The sequence below is a fragment of the Salvelinus alpinus genome, chromosome 18 (genome assembly GCF_045679555.1).
Source record: "Salvelinus alpinus chromosome 18, SLU_Salpinus.1, whole genome shotgun sequence".
Taxonomy (NCBI): domain Eukaryota; kingdom Metazoa; phylum Chordata; class Actinopteri; order Salmoniformes; family Salmonidae; genus Salvelinus; species Salvelinus alpinus.
Genome location: NC_092103.1, coordinates 16,521,712 through 16,540,285, shown reverse-complemented (window position 1 = coordinate 16,540,285; position 18,574 = coordinate 16,521,712). Strand labels below are relative to the sequence as shown.

Sequence of the window (18,574 nt, the reverse complement as noted above, 5' to 3'; positions counted from 1 at the left end):
GGTTTAAGTTTTACTGATTGTCCGTGAGATTTAATAGGTTCATTTAGAACCTAACACTTTCAAGCGTTCAGTCAGGGATGTCTAGTTGTAAATTAGTTTTGTTAGAGGATCCACATACTAAAATTACAGCTTCTATTGAATTGGGACCAACATTATGTTTGTACAACTCAGTTCCGCAATACCAAAGAGAATACAAAAAGCTTATCACACTTTTCTGTCAAGCTCTGATTGGTGAGGGCTTTATGTGGCAGGTGGACCCTGTCTATACCCCAGTTCTACATTGAGCGGGTATTCATTTTTCAAGTAGAGTCTTTAAGGGAGAGACTGACTTATGATGGCATTGTTCAAGCTTGTATTCGTTGTCTTCATTGCTTACCAGACCACAGGTACGAGTCCGCTATACAATTGCACACATTTTAGGTTGTTTACTCTATGAATGTGATGTTATAGTATTTTTTATTCAATGGACATTATTGACATATTAATTAATGTTTTAATTCAATTAAACATGTAATTAAAATGTGTAATCTTGTTCATGAGACATTTAGAACCATAAATGGAGTGCTCAATTATTTAATCATCTTTTAATATTTCCACAGCTCTGGCGAGGGTTGTCACTGGGGAGGAAACACAAAACGCCTGGGACAAGCTGAACGTAAGAACTATTGTTATTTTGGAACAATGATTCCCCCATTTAACCCCCAAAATATAGCCATACTAGTGTATGCAACATATTGTGCTGCCTACTGTACTAACAACCAACTGGCAAGGTTCAAAGCAGATTCAGAAAGCTAACAAATATGGTGAGAAAAAACAGAAATGTGTTTTACCGGTAGAAACTTACCAGATAATGTGCTCTCTCTCTCTCTCTCTCTCTCTCTATATATATATATATATATTTATGGGTACTTGTATATACATATAATTCAAGAAATATACAGTACCAGTCAAAGGTTTGGACACACCCAGGTTTTTTCTTTATTTGTACTATTTTCTACATTGTAGAATAATAGTGAAGACATTCAAACTATGAAATAACACATATGGAATCATGTAGTAACCGAAAAAGTGTTAAACAAATATATTTTAGATTATGCAAAGGAGCTCCCTTTGCCTTGATGAGAGCTTTGCACAGTCTTAACATTCTCTCAACCAGCTTCATGAGGTAGTCACCTGGAATGCGTTTGAATTAACAGATGTGACTTGTTAAAAGTTAATTTGTGCAATTTCTTTCATTGTTAGTACATTTGAGCCAATCAGTTGTGTTGTGACAAGGTAGTGGTGGTATACAGAAGATAGCCTTAATTGGTAAAAGGCCAAGTCCATATTATGGCAAGAACAGCTCAAATAAGCAAAGAGAAATGACAGTCCATCATTACTTTAAGACATGAAGGTCAGTCAATCCGGAAAATGGAAAAAACTTGGAACGTTTCTTCAAGTGCAGTCGCAAAAACCATCAAGCACTATGATGAAACTTGCTCTCATGAGGACCGCCACCGGAAAGGAAAACCCAGAGTTACCTCTGCTGCAGAGGATAAGTTCATTAGAGTTACCAGTCTCAGAAATTGCAGCCCAAATAAATGCTTCACAGAGTTCAAGTAACAGACATATCATCAACTGTTCAGAGGTGACTGCGTGAATCAGGCCTTCATGGTCAAATTTCTGCAAAGAAACCACTACTAAAGGACACCACCAACAAAAAGAAGAGACTTGCTTGGACCAAGAAACATGATGAATGGACATTCGTCTGGTGGAAATTTGTCCTTTGGTCTGATGAGTCCAAATTTGAGAATTATGCTTCCAGCCGCTGTGTCTTTGTGAGACGCAGAGTAGGTGAACGGATGATCTCCGCATGTGTGGTTCCCACCGTGAAGCATGAGGTGGGATGGTGTGGGGGTGCTTTGCTGGTGACACTGTCAGTGATTTATTTAGGATTCAAGGCACACCTAACCAGCATGGCTACCACAACATTCTGCAGTGATACGCCATCCCATCTGGCTTGCGCTAAGTGGGACTATAATTCATTTTTCAAGAGGACAATGACCCCAAACACACATCCAGGCTGTGTAATGGCTATTTGACCAAGAAGAGGGGTGATGAAGTGGTGCATCAGATGACCTGGCCTCAAAAATCACCCGACCTCAACCCAATTGAGATGGTTCAGGATGAGTTGGACTGCAGAGTGAAGGAAAAGCAGCCAACAAGTGCTCAGGATATGTGGGAAGTCCTTCAAGACTGTTGGAAATGCATTCCGGGTGAAGCTGGTTGAGAGAATGCCAAGAATGTGCAAAGCTGTCATCAAGGCAAAGGGTGGCTCCTTTGAAGAATCTAAAATCTAAAATCTAAAATATTTGTATAAAGATATAAAGAATAGTTCATCTCTTTTTTGGTTACGACATGATTCCATATGTGTATATTTCAATTTCATTTCTGTATTCTTGTTAAAGAAGAAGGTAGAAAACAGTCAGTTTATAAAATACGGAAATGTTTTGCAACACGAAAGAACAGTTAATCAAAATCAAGCACTGTTTTTCAGGCAGTACATTTTCAGGAATAATATAAATGTCCACTTATATACTGAGTAGAATAAATGGAGGTCTTTTCCTCAGTATCCCACCACAACTTTGTGTTAGCATTCTTCTCTTTTCCTCTCCTCCGCTCAGAAATGGGACAGCTGCCAGGACTGTGCCCAAATAATTGAACTCCTTACAGCCCTTCTCTCCAATCCAGACATGCAGGTGAATACATCAGCAGAACACCCCTGAACCATACATTTAATAATTCATAAAAACACCAATAAACACTCACAACCACCCATAAACACCCATAACAGTCTATAACCACCCATAAACACCCATAACCATCAGATCGCTACTATTTGCATGATGTCCATTCACCTGGTTCAGTTTTTGTTCCTGGTTGTCGAAGTAAGGTTTCTTTTGAGCAAACCAGAAGGTAACACAGACTTTCAGTTCCTGATATGGTTTTCACCTGTAACACCCCTACAACGGCCATCTCAAACCCTCACTCTACACTATAAGTGTACGTATGTGCATTTCTGTTCTGCACTGCTGTGGAATTAGAGACACCCTGTTTTCTATCTAAACATGAAAAGAAACTACTAAGTATTTTACTGTAGCTTTTGATACTTTCTTTAATACGTGTTAATGATTGTAGAACCCAATAAATATACTTAATGCATTTCAAAGTGATTTCAGGATCTTTCTCAAACTCTGCCACTCCTCCATCCCCAGACCAAGATCAGGAGCGAGCTGGAGAAACTGTGTGACTACATGCCAGGTCCTGCAGCACCTAAACTGTGCCAGGAGCAGGTGGATAAGAACCTCCCCCTGTCCTTCACCTTCTTGACCAGCTTCGTCGTAAGTGTTAGTGGGAGGTTGAGAAAGATCCTGGTTTGTACTTCTTCAAATACTTCTGACTGAATGTGAGCCTAAATTAAGCTTCTCTCCTCTCCCACAGAAACCAGCTCAGGTGTGCTCCGTGTTGGGACTGTGTGGCTCCCAGTCAGAGGGCCAGCAGCATAACCTGCTGACCAATCACATTCAAGACACTCTGAAGTCAGCCATGACAATGACAAAGGTGAGACAGAAAGAACAAGACTAATGCTCTCTCTCTGACCTATTCTGTGTCCTGCTGACTGTTTTTGTCTGTCTGAACCTGACGGTGTTTGTCTGTCTTCATCTTGTTTTCTTTCTCCTTGTCTACCAGGTGCAGTTCTCACCACAATGTACCTTCTGCGTTTATCTCATCAAGTTACTGAAGAGTATGCTGCCAAAAGTAAGGCATGCCTTAGAAATATAATTACTGTAGTGATTCCATTTATTTAAGGCATGCGTACACACAAACAGACACATGCCCTGTATCTGTTTCCCCTCCCAGATGGCTGTGATTGATATGCTGGGGAAGGTGTGTGGCATTCTGCCCTCATCTTACAGAGATCAGTGTGTGAACCTGATAGAGAAGTATGGTAAGATGCTGATGGACATGCTCCTGAGCTACATCACCCCTGAGGCCATCTGCACCCTCATCCAAGTCTGTCATGGCATGGAGACGCTTGTCAGTGGTGAGTTCATAACCACTTCCTCGTTCATCTCTCCTGCTCTGCACCACCACCGTATAGTCACTTTTCTCTCTATCCATTTCCTCTTTTATATTTCCTTGTTTTGAAATGACTTTCTCTCTCTCAGAGAGTGCTCCTCTGTCTGACTGTGAGTCCTGTCTGACCCTGGCGGTTTTGACTCATCTACAGTTGGGCTCCAACGCTTCAGAGCCCCAGACCGCCTCCTTCCTGGGCTCTGTCTGCCAGCTCCACCCCAACGCCCTCCCCAAGGTCAGCCCTGCCCCCTGGTCTACATCGCCCCTCATCTCACATAGGAGCCTTATAGAAGCCTCTGGGCTCATGTCTTATTTCTCTCTTTTCAGTGTGACGGCTTCACCCAGCTCCATGGCCACCAGCTGAAGGGGGTTCTGGGTAAACCAGAGTCTGCCCTTAATGTGTGTGAGGTATGTCATATTTAGATTCACTCAACTACATACAGTAACATAACATGAAAGTCACTTAAATCCAAGTTTCTATGGGTTGGGTGGGGATGTACTGTAAGTGGCTGTGAGAGTAACTCGAGACATTTGTTTCTCAGAGGGTGGGTCTGTGTGGGGGAGTGAGAGAGGCAGGAGAACAGAGAAAGGACCCATGCATTCTGGGCACCAGCTACAGGTGCAGAGACCTCAAGACTGCCCTGGAATGCGGGGTAAGGCCACCAAACAAACATAGTTTTATTTGACCTTTCGTTTAGCAGGGAGTCCGATTGAGACTAAGGTCTCTTTTTCAAGGGAGCCCTGCATTATATAACAAATTACACAATATAAAATACAAAAAGTATAGTACTCATTTCATAACAGAACAAAGGTGTTTAAATCTTGGCATACAATTTGTCTCATGCAGACAGTGTCCTTCTGCCAGAAGTTTGTGTGGAAGTAAGAACCTTCGCCCAGCACCTACTCACAAAGTGGATGGTAAGTTGATTTGACATACAATATTTGTTTCAGAAAACTGGTTGTTACACACAACTCAGGTAAATGTGGGTCCACTCTCTTTTCAGACTGATGATCCAAGATTTAGAGAGCCTGCAGCCTTTGCTACAATGAATGACCCCAAAGCTTTCATCAAATTGTAACTACTTGATATTTACTGTGTCAATATCAGATAACATTTCCTGCAGACATGGACATTGATTGCACTGAGTATTTTGCCAATGATATTTTATAAAGCTCTTTTGTCCTTTTATTTGCTGTACACAACATACTCTATATGAACCATACAGAGCAAGTCAATGAATTCCTAGGGCTGGGGATTTCTCAAGAGGACACAATAAAGATATTGAAACTAGACATTCTTTATATTAGCAGTAAAGGTGGCCTAGAAAGGTAGTGGGGAAATTATTAGATCAAACAAGAGCTGAGGTGTTGACACACCAACGTGTATGCTTGCAATTTTAGCTGTAGATGGTCATAAAATCCTTCTCAAATATATTAGCTGTGGTCATGCCCATTCTCTTTGTTACTGAAATGTTAAAAATAAGGTGTGATCAGAGCTAAACTACTATATCAAGTAATTTACTCAAATAAAAAACAGTTTCCTTTACAGCTACTGACCCTTTTGTTTAAATGGTGCAGTGCAATCCAAACACTGTACATTACATTGTCCTCATTAGGGACATGATATTCTACCTCTCCCAATTCAGTTGCTTCTCTGTTACAGTGCCCATGGAGGTTAGTGCTACAAGAGTAGCATGTTGACGAGAACAAACAAAGAGACACTTACATACAAAATGCCAGAATAGACTTTTATTCAAAGACTCCCCATGTGGGACAGCGTTTCAGGTCTTTCGGAAATGGAACATTTGAGACAAGGGAAGGGGTGTTTAGGGGTCAAGAGACGGGCTATATCACATGTGATGGGTTGGGGATGGTAGCAGTAGGCAGGGTTTGGGTGGCGAGGGAGGGAAAACACTAGAAAAGGCACTTTTTCACCTTCAGTAACCAGACTGACAAGAAAGCAGAGAAAACAAGAAAGACACAGTCCACACAGACCCACTAGAGAGCATTGTAAACAAGGCCGGTTTCTCTGTACAACACCAGCCAGACTTTTGCTTCCATCTGTAGGCCTACGGGAACAAAAATATTACATTTGTTTTACTTCTGGGAGGTCAGTCATCTCACAAACCCTTGTCGCTGAAATATAAATAACACTGGCGAATGCTTAGAGCACCACCTTGTGGCCGCAACCCAAAGTTTTTCTGTAGAACACTTCAGGAACCAGGCTAAAGACAGCCCCTCATCAGGAGTGACAAGCTGAGTTTCTCTGTAACCACAGTCTAAGGAGGGGGAGTGCCTCACATTACATCTTCAAGTGACAAAGAACACGATAGAGAACTAGAGATATGGAAGGTATATCCCAACAAGCCAGAGGTCATTAGCAGCTTCTGACTTCTCTGTAACACATCAGAAAACATGGTCTGAAGGGATTACGCTTCCAAACAAGGTACCATGTTTTACGACAAACTCACGTTCCTCTTCCCCAATTACATGTTTGGTTATGTCTAACAAAATGGCAAAAAGTTTAATTTTTATAAAATAGCTAAGGGGGACAAGAGTTGCATCCTAACTACCCAATTACTCCTAGCAATCTTCAACCCTAAATGTGCCATGACTTATTTGTCCCAATGGAGAAACATTGTGTGGGGGTTAGGTACAGAGAGGAGGGAAGGGGGTAGTCTTTAGCTAACATTCCACTCCTTGGCACATGACATGGAGTACAGGGAGTGGATTAGCTAAAGATATGGGTAGACAGGCTAGGGTGAGAATATATTTCTGTGAAGTCAAATCACTACAGAACAGTCAGAGGGAAAGACAGGGAAATGGATTTCAAGGAGTGTGCAAGCAATTTCAAGTGGGTAAAGAGGAGGGGACAGAGGTGTAACATTTTCAATAAGGGAGTAGATAGCGTTTTGGGGGGGGGGGCATTCTTCCCTCCCAGAGTGTGTTGGTTTTTCTGTAGTACACCTACAGCTCTGGGTGGGAAGGTTGGGGTTCAGTATTTGAGCTTTTTGGGGACCTCCCAGGGGAAGGCCTCCCGCCCAAAGTGGCCATAGGCAGCGGTCCGCTGGTAGATGGGCTTTTTCAGGTCCAGCTCCCTGGAACAGAGAAACACAATAAGGTGTTGGGTAAATAAATAAATGCATAGATTTACCAGAGGGCAAACCAAGCCGTCATCGCCATTTAAATGTAGAACCCCTCCACCAACGAGGACCAGCTTTGACCCCATGGAACCCCTTGCTGACAAAAAGTGTTGCCGGCAGCCACCATTGTTCCACACTACCTGACAATGACACCAGGGCGGAGGTCAAAGTTCTTCTTGACAATGTCCAGCAGCTCCCTCTCGCTCTTCTGGGAAGTCCCATAGTGGAAGATGGAGATGGACAGGGGATGGGCCACTCCAATGGCATAGGCTACCTGACAACACAGCCACTTATTAACAAAGGATCAAGATTTACATGACAGGTAACTATAACATATGCTACCTTTACTTTTCATCTCATTGCAATGCATAACAGCTAGAAGTGAATGACTTATATAGCATTCAAAACATGACTCCACATGCTGAAGACCACAAAACAAAAAGACAAACCGTTAGGTAACAGCCATTAGCTCATTCCTCACCTGGACCAGTACACGCTTGCAGAGCTCAGCTTTCACCAGGGACTTGGCCACCCAGCGGGCAGCATAGGCAGCAGAGCGGTCCACCTTAGTGTAGTCTTTCCCAGAGAAGGCCCCTCCACCATGGGCCCCCCAGCCTCCGTAGGTGTCCACAATAATCTTACGTCCTGTCAGGCCAGCATCACCCTGTGAAGGGGAGAGGAAGAGTAAGCCAAGTAGCCCAGGACAGCCTTGGAAGTGTCTGTATCTCGTGTTGATAAGAGTGCCTACTTTTTAATATCTGACTGACAATGTACCTACTTAATCACATCTCTATGGATCATTTTTTTCTTCCCCTACATCGTCTATGGGTCTAGAAAATATCTCACCTGAGGACCGCCGATGACGAAGCGGCCGCTGGGCTGCAGGTGGTAGATGGTGTCGTCGTCCAGGTACACGGTGGGCACCACAGCCTTCACAACCTGCTCCTTCAGCGCGTCCCGCATCTCATCCAGGCAAATTACCTCGTCGTGCTGCACAGACACCACAACAGTGTGCACACGCACTGGAAGCATGGCCCCACGGTCCTGCCTGTACTGAACAGTCACCTAGAGAGGGGGAGACGAGGTATGAAACGTAATTCAAAGTGTACAAACATGTCTTACAAGGTAAGGCACTAGGATATCTGCATACAAGTGGAGATAGCTGTGCCTCAAGTGTGCCTGAAAGGACTGCTTTATAACATACTTCCGGAAAAGGAATTTCCATGAGTTGTCAGGAGATAATTGTTTTACTTGATTACAACCAAAATGAAAAGAATTCCACCAGAATAGTCTTTCTGGTTCCACCCCTGTGTACGTACATCATTTTTTAAATTATTATTATTATTTTAAAAATATGTCCTTTTCCGCCAAGTGAACATAATCTTCTGGTAACCAAAGAAATACTCCTGCCTTATTCAATGGGTGAGTGCATTTCAGACCTTAACCCATAAGAGTCTAAACCAGGAGGGGTGGGGGTACTACTAAGCTATATGGAATGGTTTTAAGGTCATACCAAGGATAATTTTGCTATTTGATTAAGATTTGTAAGACTCCTTTAGTACATTTAAAAAATATATCTAAAACAATTATTTGATGAAAAACTATTTATGGCCTTACTGCTATTAGCCCATACCAACACCTTAAATAACACATTCCCTAAATGGAAAAGATAGTGTGGTGGATGAATCAGAATTAGTTGGGTAACATAGATAATTAAGATGTCTTATCTGCATAATATGCTTATGTGATAAGAATGTATCCCTTCGGACTCTGGTGTTGGCAGTTGCACTTCTTCCCTCAGCTGGGGCTCAGTCACCTGGGGCCCAGAGAGGGGAGAGGTCAGGCTTGTCTTTCACATGTCCCTGGTGCTATATGCAGAATATCAGAAAGGGAAGAGGACAGGAGGGAACATTGTCTTCATATGTGAATGTATCTGTTAAACCATGTGAAGGGATGGTGTTATTAATGGGAACCAATTACTGGTTTCCACAATGTCTGTGCGCCAGTCAGTCCCTCCTTTGGCCTTGGGGGATGTGTGGTAGTGTCTAGAGTTGACAATTTATTTATGCCATTGGATGAGTTGGTGTTTTTGTGTTGGAGTAACAGGTACAAGATAGCAACCTCGTCTTAGGGGCCAAACTGAACGATAATTTATAGCGAATGCCATCTGGCTACAGGATACTCCTTTCTCATTTATAAAGTCTCACTTTGTGAACTGTTCCTAATATCTGTGGTTTGTTATGTCGACTAGGGGGTGGATCTTTGCTATAACAGATCTCAGTAGCCATTGTGTTGCCACTCAACAGATCATTAGAAATGGTGAATCGTTGAAAGTCATTGCTATTGCAAAGCACTTATTATTAAAGATGTAGTTTAAGTATAACTCTGACTTGTGTGATAAGTTTGTCTCTCCTCATTTGATAATACAGAAATTAACCACCACAATAGCCCCCCAAAAAAGTATTTTCTGAAGAGTCTGTCCTATATCTGAGAGGTATAAGATCAGGAATGTTTTTCTACATGTATTTAACCCCTTATTTTTGGCACTAAACAATCTAAGCAGAGGGTTCTACTAAGCTATATAGAATTGCTTTAAGAAGGTCATTCCAAGGACAATTTTTCCATTTGATTTTGAATTTTAAATGTCAATCCCTGCCGTATTTGGTGTATAGACTGCGGTGCTGAATCTAACCTGAGTTTTGGAGTCTGGCCTCAGCCAGGGCAGGGTTCCGTTGCGGCGCAGTTCAGCCATCTTGGCATTGAGCTTGTGGGCGAGGACGATGGTGAGGGGCATACACTCCTCAGTCTCATCAGTGGCATAACCAAACATCAGACCCTGTAACGCAAAACACAGTCAAGCACTTGGTGCGGAAACAAAAACCATAAACACTAATATGCAGTTGAGCATGAGGTCCAGTCAATTAGTCACTGACTCAAACGGTCAATGACAAGAGCCTTCTAACCTGGTCTCCAGCCCCCACATCCTCCTCTTTGCGGTCCAGGTGAACACCCTGAGCGATGTCAGGCGATTGCTGCTCCAGGGCCACCAGGACATTGCAGGTCTTATAGTCAAAGCCTATGAGAAGGGAATAGAGTCAAACCTCAGTGTTACTTACTGTCTGTATCGCTTTGCCAAAGCTAATCCTGTGACTTCTTAAAACCATGTATTCAATTCAATCAAATTTGCCATAATACCCTTGGATGAGTCATCATAGCCAATGTGCTTGATGGTGTCCCTGACAACCTTCTGGTAATCTACGTTGGCCCTGGAGGTCACCTCTCCTGCCAGCAGAATCATCCCAGTCTTAGCCACTGTCTCTGAAAAGATGCAGACAGAAAGATAAAGCATGTGAGCAAAAGACTGGGGACAGATGGAGGGAAATCAAGTGAAGGAAAGTGAGTGAGACTAAGGTAAACGTGTGCATTAGCTAACTAGGATGACGAAGGGGGGGCAGAAGCAAGGGCATGTTACAGCATCAGACAGTGCAACATGGACAAACCTACATACAAAAACAGTAAAAAAATTTATAGACGTGATTGATCCTTACCGCATGCCACTTTGGCATCAGGGTCCTGTTTGAGATGCGCATCGAGCACAGCATCGCTGATCTGGTCACAAAGCTTATCTGTCAAACAAGAGAAACGAGAGTTATGGACTGTATCCTGCAGCAAAAAAATATCCTGTTAAACAATTCCCCAGACAGGTTATTCCTGCAAAACCAAGAACCTTATGGACCAAACTTGCAACACAAGGCAGACTCCGCAGCCAAGTATACAGTGCATTCGGAAAGTATTCAGACCTCTCCACATTGTTACATTACAGCCGTAATCTAAAATGGATTAAATTGTTTCCCCCCCCCTCATCAATCGACACACAATACCCCATAATGACAAAGCAAAAACCGGTTCAGACATTTTAGCCAAAAAAACTGAAATATCAAATTTACAGAAGTATTCAGACCCTTTACTCAGTACTAGAGGTCGACCGATTAATCGGAATGGCCGATTAATTAGGGCCGATTTCAAGTTTTCATAACAATCGGTAATCGGCATTTTTGGACACCGATTGTGGCCGATGTAAAAAGATTTTTTAAACACTTATTTAACTAGGCAAGTCAGTTAAGAACACATTCTTATTTTCAATGACGGCCTAGGAACGGTGGGTTAACTGCCTTGTTCAGGGGCAGAATGACAGATTTTTACCTTGTCAGCTCGGGGATTTGTTTTTGCAACCTTCTGGTTACTAGTCCAACGCTCTAACCACCTGCCTTACATTGCACTCCATGAGGAGCCTGCGTGGCAGGCTGACTACCTGTTACGCGAGGGCAGCAAGAAGCCAAGGTAAGTTGCTAGCTAGCATTAAACTTATAAAAAACAATAAATCTTAACATAATCACTAGTTAACTACACATGGTTGATGATATTACTAGTTTATCTAGCGTGTCCTGCGTTGCATATAATCGATGCGGTGGCTGTTAATTTCTCATCGAATCACAGCCTACTTTGCCAAACAGGTGATGATTTAACAAGCACATTCACGAAAAAAGCACTGTCGTTGCGCCAATGTGTACCTAACCATAAACATCAATGCCTTTCTTTAAAATCAATACACAATATGTTTTTAAACCTGCATATTTAGTTAATATTGCCTGCTAACATGAATTTCTTATAACTAGGGAAACTGTGTCACTTCTCTTGCGTCCCGTGCAAGCAGTCAGGGTATATGCAGCAGTTTGGGGCGCCTGGCTCGTTGCGAACTGTGTGAAGTCCATTTATTCCTAACAAAGACCTTAATTATGTACAATTCTGGCAAATTAATTATGATTTACATTGTACAACCTTCAATGTTATCAGTAATATTTAAACTTAGGGATGCCATCCGTTAGCTAAAATACGGAACGGTTCCGTATTTCACTGAAAGAATAAACGTTCTGTTTTCGAAATGATAGTTTCCGAATTCGACCATATTAATGACCAAAGGCTCGTATTTCTGTGTGTTATGTTATAATTAAGTCTATGATTTGATAGAGCAGTCTGACTGAGCGATGGTAGGCAGCAGCAGGCTCGTAAGCATTCATTCAAACAGCACTTTCGTGCGTTTGCCAGCAGCTCTTCGCTGTGCTTCAAGCATTGAGCTGTTTATGACTTCAAGCCTATCAACTCCCGAGATCAAGCTGGTGTAACCGATGTGAAATGGCTAGCTAGTAGCGGGGTGCGCGCTAATAGTGTTTCAAACGTCACTCGCTCTGAGACTTGGAGTAGCTGTTCCCCTTGCTCTGCAAGGGCCGCGGCTTTTGTGTAGCGATGGGTAACGATGCTTCGAGCGCAGGTAGGGGCGAGGAGAGGGACGGAAGCTATACTGTTACACCGGCAATACGAAAGTGCCTATAAGAACATCCAATAGTCAAAGGTTAATGAAATAAAAATGGTATAGAGAGAAATAGTCCTATAATTCTTATAATAACAACAACCTAAAACTTCTTACCTGGGAATATTGAAGACTCATGTTAAAAGGAACCACCAGCTTTCATATGTTCTCATGTTCTGAGCAAGGAACTTAAACGTTAGCTTTCTTACATGGCACATATTGCACTTTCACTTTCTTCCCCAACACTTTGTTTTTGCATTATTTAAGCAAAATTGAACATGTTTCATTATTTATTTGAGGCTATATTGATTTTATTGATGTATTATAATAAGTTAAATAAGTGTTCATTCAGTATTGTTGTAATTGTCATTATTACAAATACATTTGTTTGTTTCTGGTCCTCCAATAATCGGTATCGGCGTTGAAAAATCATAATCGGTCGATCATAAAATCATAAACCATCTCTGCAGCACTCTACCAATCAGCCCTTTATGGTAGAGTGACCAGACAGACACCACTCCTCAGTAAAAGTCACATGACAGCCCACTTGGAGTTTGCCAAAAGGCACCTAAAAGGACTGACCATGAGAAACAAGATTCTCTGGTCTAATGAAAACAAGATTGAACTAATTTGCTTGAAAGCCAATCTTCACATGGAGGAAACCTGACACCATCCTTACGGTGAAGCACGGTGGTGGCAGCATTATGCTGTTCTCACATCAACACCATTATCCCAGAAACCCTAGACCCCACTCCAATTTGCATACTGCCCCAACAGATCCACAGATGACACAATCTCTATTGCACTCCACACTGCCCTTACCCACCTGGATAAAATGAACACCTATGTGAGAATGCTACATTGAACCCTGAGCTGTAGTCAACACCATAGTGCCCTCAAAGCTCATCAACAAGCTAAGGACCCTGGGACTAAACACCTCCCTCTGCAACTGGATCCTGGACTTCAACGGGCCACCCTCAGGTGGTAAGGGTAGGTAACAACACATCCGCGACACTGATCCTCAACACAGGGGCCCCTCAAGGGTGCGTGCTCAGTCCCCTCCTGTACTCCCTGTTCACTCATGAATGCATGGGGGGGGGGGGGGGGGGCACGGCTCCAACACCATCATTAAGTTTGCCGATGACAACAGTGGTAGGCCTGATCACCGACAACGACGAGACAGCCTATAGGAAGGAGGTCAGAGACCTGGTCGTGTGGTCCAGGACAACAACCTCTCCCTCAAAGTGATCAAGACAAAGGAGATGATTGTGGACTACAGGAAAAAGAGGACCGAGCACACCCCCATTCTCATCAACGGGGCTGGAGTGGAGCAGGTTGAGAGCTAAGTTCAGGAGACTGAAAAGATATGGCATGGGTCCTCAGATCCTCAAAAGGTTCTACAGCTGCACCATCGAGAGCATCTTGACTGGTTGCATCACTGCCTGGTATGGCAACTGCTCAACCTCCGACAGCAAGGCAAGGCACTACAGAGGGTAGTGCGAACGGCCCAGTACATCACTGGGGCCAAGAGGCTTCTAAACAGCTTCTATCCCCAAGCAATACGACTCCTGAACACCTAATCAAATGGCTACCCAGACTATTTGCACCCCCCCTTTACACTGCTGCTACTCTGCTGTTATCATCTACGCATAGTCACTTTAATAACTCTACCTACATGTACATATTACCTCAACTAACCGGTGCCCGTGCACATTGACTCTGTACCGGTACCCCTCCGTATTAAGTCTATTGTTATTTTACTGCTGCGCTTAAATTACTAGTTACTTTTATTTCTTATCCATATAATTTTTAACTGCATTGTTGGTCAGGGGCTCGTAAGTTAGCATTACACTAATACCTGTTGTATTCGGCACATGTAACTAATAAAATTTGATTTGATGTTTTTCAACAGCAGGCACTGGGAGACTAGTCAGGATCGAAGGATAAGTTAATGTAGCAAAGTAGAACGATCCTTGATAAACACCTGCTCCAGAACGCTCAGGACCTAGTCCTGTTGGAAGGTGAACCTTCGCCCCAGTCTAACTCCCCTAAGCACACAGCCAAAATAAAGCAGGATTGGCTTTGCGACAAGTCTCTCTGAATGTCCTTGAGCTGCCCAGCCAGAGCACGGTCTTGAACCCAATCGAAAATCTCTGGAGACCTGAAAAAAGCTGTGTAGCAACACTCCCTATCCAACCTAACAGAGCTTGCGAGGATCTGCAGAAAAGAATGGGAGAAACTCCCCAAATACAGGTGTGCCAAGCTTGTAGTGTCATACCCAGGAAGACTCGCAGCTGTAATCGCTGCCAAAGGTGCTTCAACAAAGTACTGAGTAAAGGGTCTGAATACTTATGTAAATAAGGCCTAAGTTTGTTATATTTTCATAAATTTGCTAAAATGTCTAAAAACTTGTTTGCTTTGTCATTATTGGGTATTGTGTGTAGATTGACAAGGGGAAAAAACTATTTAATACATTTTAGAATAAGACTGTAGCATTACAAAATGTGGAAAAAGGGAAGGGGTGTGAATACTTTCCAAATTACCTGTATTTCATAGGCTTTGGTTATGTACAAAAGCTTCAAACAGCATAACATACAATATGTTTGGTTATGGAAAATATATTTCACAGCGGTTTAGATGGTATAGTGATTCACTATACTTGCTTTTGTTGTCAAACTGAAATTAGGCTAACTATTAGAATTGTAGCAATTAGAGGTCGACCGATTACGATTTTTCAACGCCGATACTGATTATCGGAGGACCAAAAAAGCCGATACCGATTAATCGGCCGATTTTTATTTATTCGTAATAATGACAATTACAATAATACTGAAATAGCACTTATTTTAACTTAATATAATACATCAATAAAAATATATTTAGCCTCAAATAAATAATGAAACATGTTAAATTTGGTTTAAATAATGCAAAAACAAAGTTTTGCAGAAGAAAGTAAAAGTGCAATATGTGCCATGTAGAAAAGCTAACGTTTAAGTTCCTTGCTCAGAACATGAAAACATATGAAAGCTGGGGCTTCCTTTTAACATGAGACTTCAATAGTCAAAGGTATATGGAATAAATATGGTATAGAGAGAAATAGTCCTATAAATACTTTATTAACTACAACCTAAAACCTCTTACCTTGGAATATTGAAGTCTCATGTTAAAAGGATGTTAGGTGGGACGTTCTTTGAAAAACTGGACATGTATGCCATATTGTTTTTATATATTCGTTTCTTACAGTAAATGTATTCGTACATTTGCCCGAGTCGAACACAGGTGTTGCATCAATAGACAGCGAGCTCGTTCAAGTGACACATCTTTCACGACTACGCGTGAAGAGTACAGTAGGTTGTTATCCGGTCACTGGGTTAGCTGAGCTTTCCAACTGTCAATACTAGGTCATTACAGTGCGGTTCAGTTGTGTAAGTGATATTTTGATTGGCAGAAGCAAGGGGCCGCATAACATATAATAACAACGCTGGTGTATTTACACGGCAAAATTGCTCCCTATTTAGGATATCCGTTCAAATACGCATACTCCTCTAAGAAAACCAATGGTCATAACTGCATGTCTCTATCATAATCCGTCAAACGTTAGTGGAGTTTTTATCCTTGTAGGGTGTCAAAATTAGAGTGACTAATTTAACAATCCAGACAAGTAATTTAGTGACCTACTTTTGAATTAGCATTATCTGCTACTAGCTAGCTAACTAGACACCACACGCTAGGGCAAAGGCATCCCGCGTGGCCTGAACATAAACTGTAAAGAAATGGGCCTGACCCTATCGCGTGTTCCCCATTCATAATATCGTCCGTCTCAAAGATCAGAAAATGTGAAAACATTGTCAATTAGCTAGCTGGCGAGCCATACAAACAGTATACTAAGTAACGTTATGCGTGTTCGTAAAAATGACTGGCACCCATTTTTTAGCAATTTGTTACTGTAGTTGTTACTGAATCTACGCCATGACCTTGTGTCGAAAAATAGAAACTAGCTAACGTTACCTAGCTAGCTAAAATAAGACCGACGCATTGCGAACTCACCTGGATGACCTTCTCCAACAGATTCAGAGGTGAACAAAAAGCAGTCTTCATCAATGAGCGAGTTATGGAAACCGTTCAATTGCCGGTTCATTTTAAAGGAATTGTTATTTGCCGAGTTATAACTAGCTGGCTACCTAAAATGTGTCAACTGTGGTTTAAGAAAATATGATTTATCTGATAGTAATTATAATTCCCAATTTAAAAAAATACCAATACCAGCCTCTGAAGACTAGTTATTTGCCCGGTGTTCTCAAAAAGAAAATAATTGGTGGTGGTGATAGTGATATTTATCCTTTTTCGCGCGTCTTCTTCTTCGGGTTTGGGTTGGCGGATCGCATTCAACTTTCAAAGTGCATACACTGCCACCTACTGGAGTGTGAGGCCAATCACAGCCTAACTACATAAAATTATCTTCTTTAATCATGTTCCTCTAAGAAAGTAAAATAGAGCCCTAGACACCACTTCCCTACACCACCCAAACCCCAATCCAGCCTCTCTAACCCTTTCACACAGTCTCTCCCTATCTACGTCATACAATTCACAAATATCAACACGTGCTCCACCGTTTCCTTCTCTAAACACTCATCACACAGACCTGTTTCATGTCTCCCTATCATCCACAATGTGGCAATCAAACCTGTACTCCCAAACCATAGTCTACTCCACACAACGTCCTCTCTAGTACATCCCATACTGACCGATGCATGCAATACAATTGCCTCCCCTTACTACTAGTATCCCATTCCCTGCCAAAGATCGAGCCCTTTTGCCCAGATTAAGGACATGACTTCCCTACGACCCAGCGGGACCTGAATAGCACAGGAGGTTGATGGCACCTTAGTTGGGAGGACGGGCTCGTGGTAATGGCTGGAGCGGAATGAGTGGAATGGTATCCTGGTTTCCATGTGTTTGATGCCATTCCATTCGTTCTGTTCCAGCCATTATTATGAGCCGTCCTCCCCTCAGCAGCCACTGCTGAATATCTACCCCTTCTCTCCTCATAGCACTCTTAGCCACCACATTGACCTTCTCATTACCCTCCACACCCACATGGGCAGGAACCCAACAAAAGCTAACCTCCACTCCCATCCTCTCCAATCCCATTAACAGCACCATCATCCACAACCAAGTCTCCCCTATTCAACCTGCGCTTCTTCACACTACTCAACACTGCAGCCGAATCAGAGCAGATCACCACTCTGAGTGTTTTCACCTCCTCTACCCATCTCCAACCTATAATCATGGCCATCAACTCTGCCGTATACACTGACACATAATCAGTTAACCACTTACATACTCTAATGTAAACACCCCAGCCCCCACCCTTCCACTGACTGGATCCTTTGAACCATCTGTACATATCCTTAAAAAGGAATAAAACCGATGATCTATATATCTCTCCACACACCATCTCATGTCCTCACCCCATTCTCTCCTGCCCTCAAACATGTCCACATCTACACTTGGTTTTGGAAACAGCCACAGAGGAATGTTCCCCAATGCAATTGCCAGCCCTATCTCTCTCTCCCCCAGTCCATATTCTACAACCGTCTGTCTGATTGTCCATCTGTATGCTTTCTGCTTACCCCCTCCTCGCTCCCAGTATTCCCTAGTTGCCGTGACTGCAGGATGTCATTCTAATTTCCCTTTCAACCTCGCCCAGTACGGTGATGCAAGTTTGTCCCACCTTATCCTCAGTGGCAGTTCCCCACTATCCACCTGCAATCTATCAACAGGTGTCGTCCTGAAGGCACACACAATCTCAGGGCCCTTGACTGTATCCTATCCAGGCTCTGTAGTACCGTTTTGGCTGCCGATCCATATACAAAGCACCCATAATCCAAAAATGTCCTGATCAATGCCTGCTACATATACAACAGTGTTTGTCTATCTGACCCAC

General features: G+C 42.6%; 2 protein-coding genes across 2 annotated transcripts; one reads left to right on the top strand and one right to left on the bottom strand.

Moving 5' to 3' along the window:
- Window positions 1-293: 293 nt before the first annotated feature.
- Window positions 294-5,664, top strand: LOC139544664 (prosaposin-like). The gene is made up of 12 exons (XM_071351969.1): window positions 294-386; window positions 600-655; window positions 2,664-2,738; window positions 3,255-3,380; window positions 3,481-3,600; window positions 3,730-3,798; window positions 3,901-4,084; window positions 4,209-4,351; window positions 4,444-4,524; window positions 4,659-4,769; window positions 4,964-5,034; window positions 5,121-5,664. The coding sequence occupies exons 1-11, from the start codon at window positions 332-334 to the stop codon at window positions 4,997-4,999; spliced, it is 1,056 nt and encodes a 351-aa protein (XP_071208070.1). The 5' UTR covers window positions 294-331; the 3' UTR covers window positions 5,000-5,034; window positions 5,121-5,664.
- A 186-nt stretch (window positions 5,665-5,850) lies between these two features.
- On the bottom strand, window positions 5,851-16,937 carry LOC139543889 (S-adenosylmethionine synthase-like). The gene is made up of 10 exons (XM_071350399.1): window positions 16,675-16,937; window positions 10,808-10,885; window positions 10,455-10,577; window positions 10,223-10,335; window positions 9,952-10,095; window positions 8,106-8,324; window positions 7,741-7,923; window positions 7,400-7,533; window positions 7,088-7,214; window positions 5,851-6,185 (listed from the first exon to the last, which is right to left on the bottom strand). Exons 1-9 carry the CDS (start codon window positions 16,763-16,765, stop codon window positions 7,112-7,114), a joined length of 1,188 nt encoding a protein of 395 aa, XP_071206500.1. The 5' UTR covers window positions 16,766-16,937; the 3' UTR covers window positions 5,851-6,185; window positions 7,088-7,111.
- Between the last annotated feature and the right edge of the window lie 1,637 nt (window positions 16,938-18,574).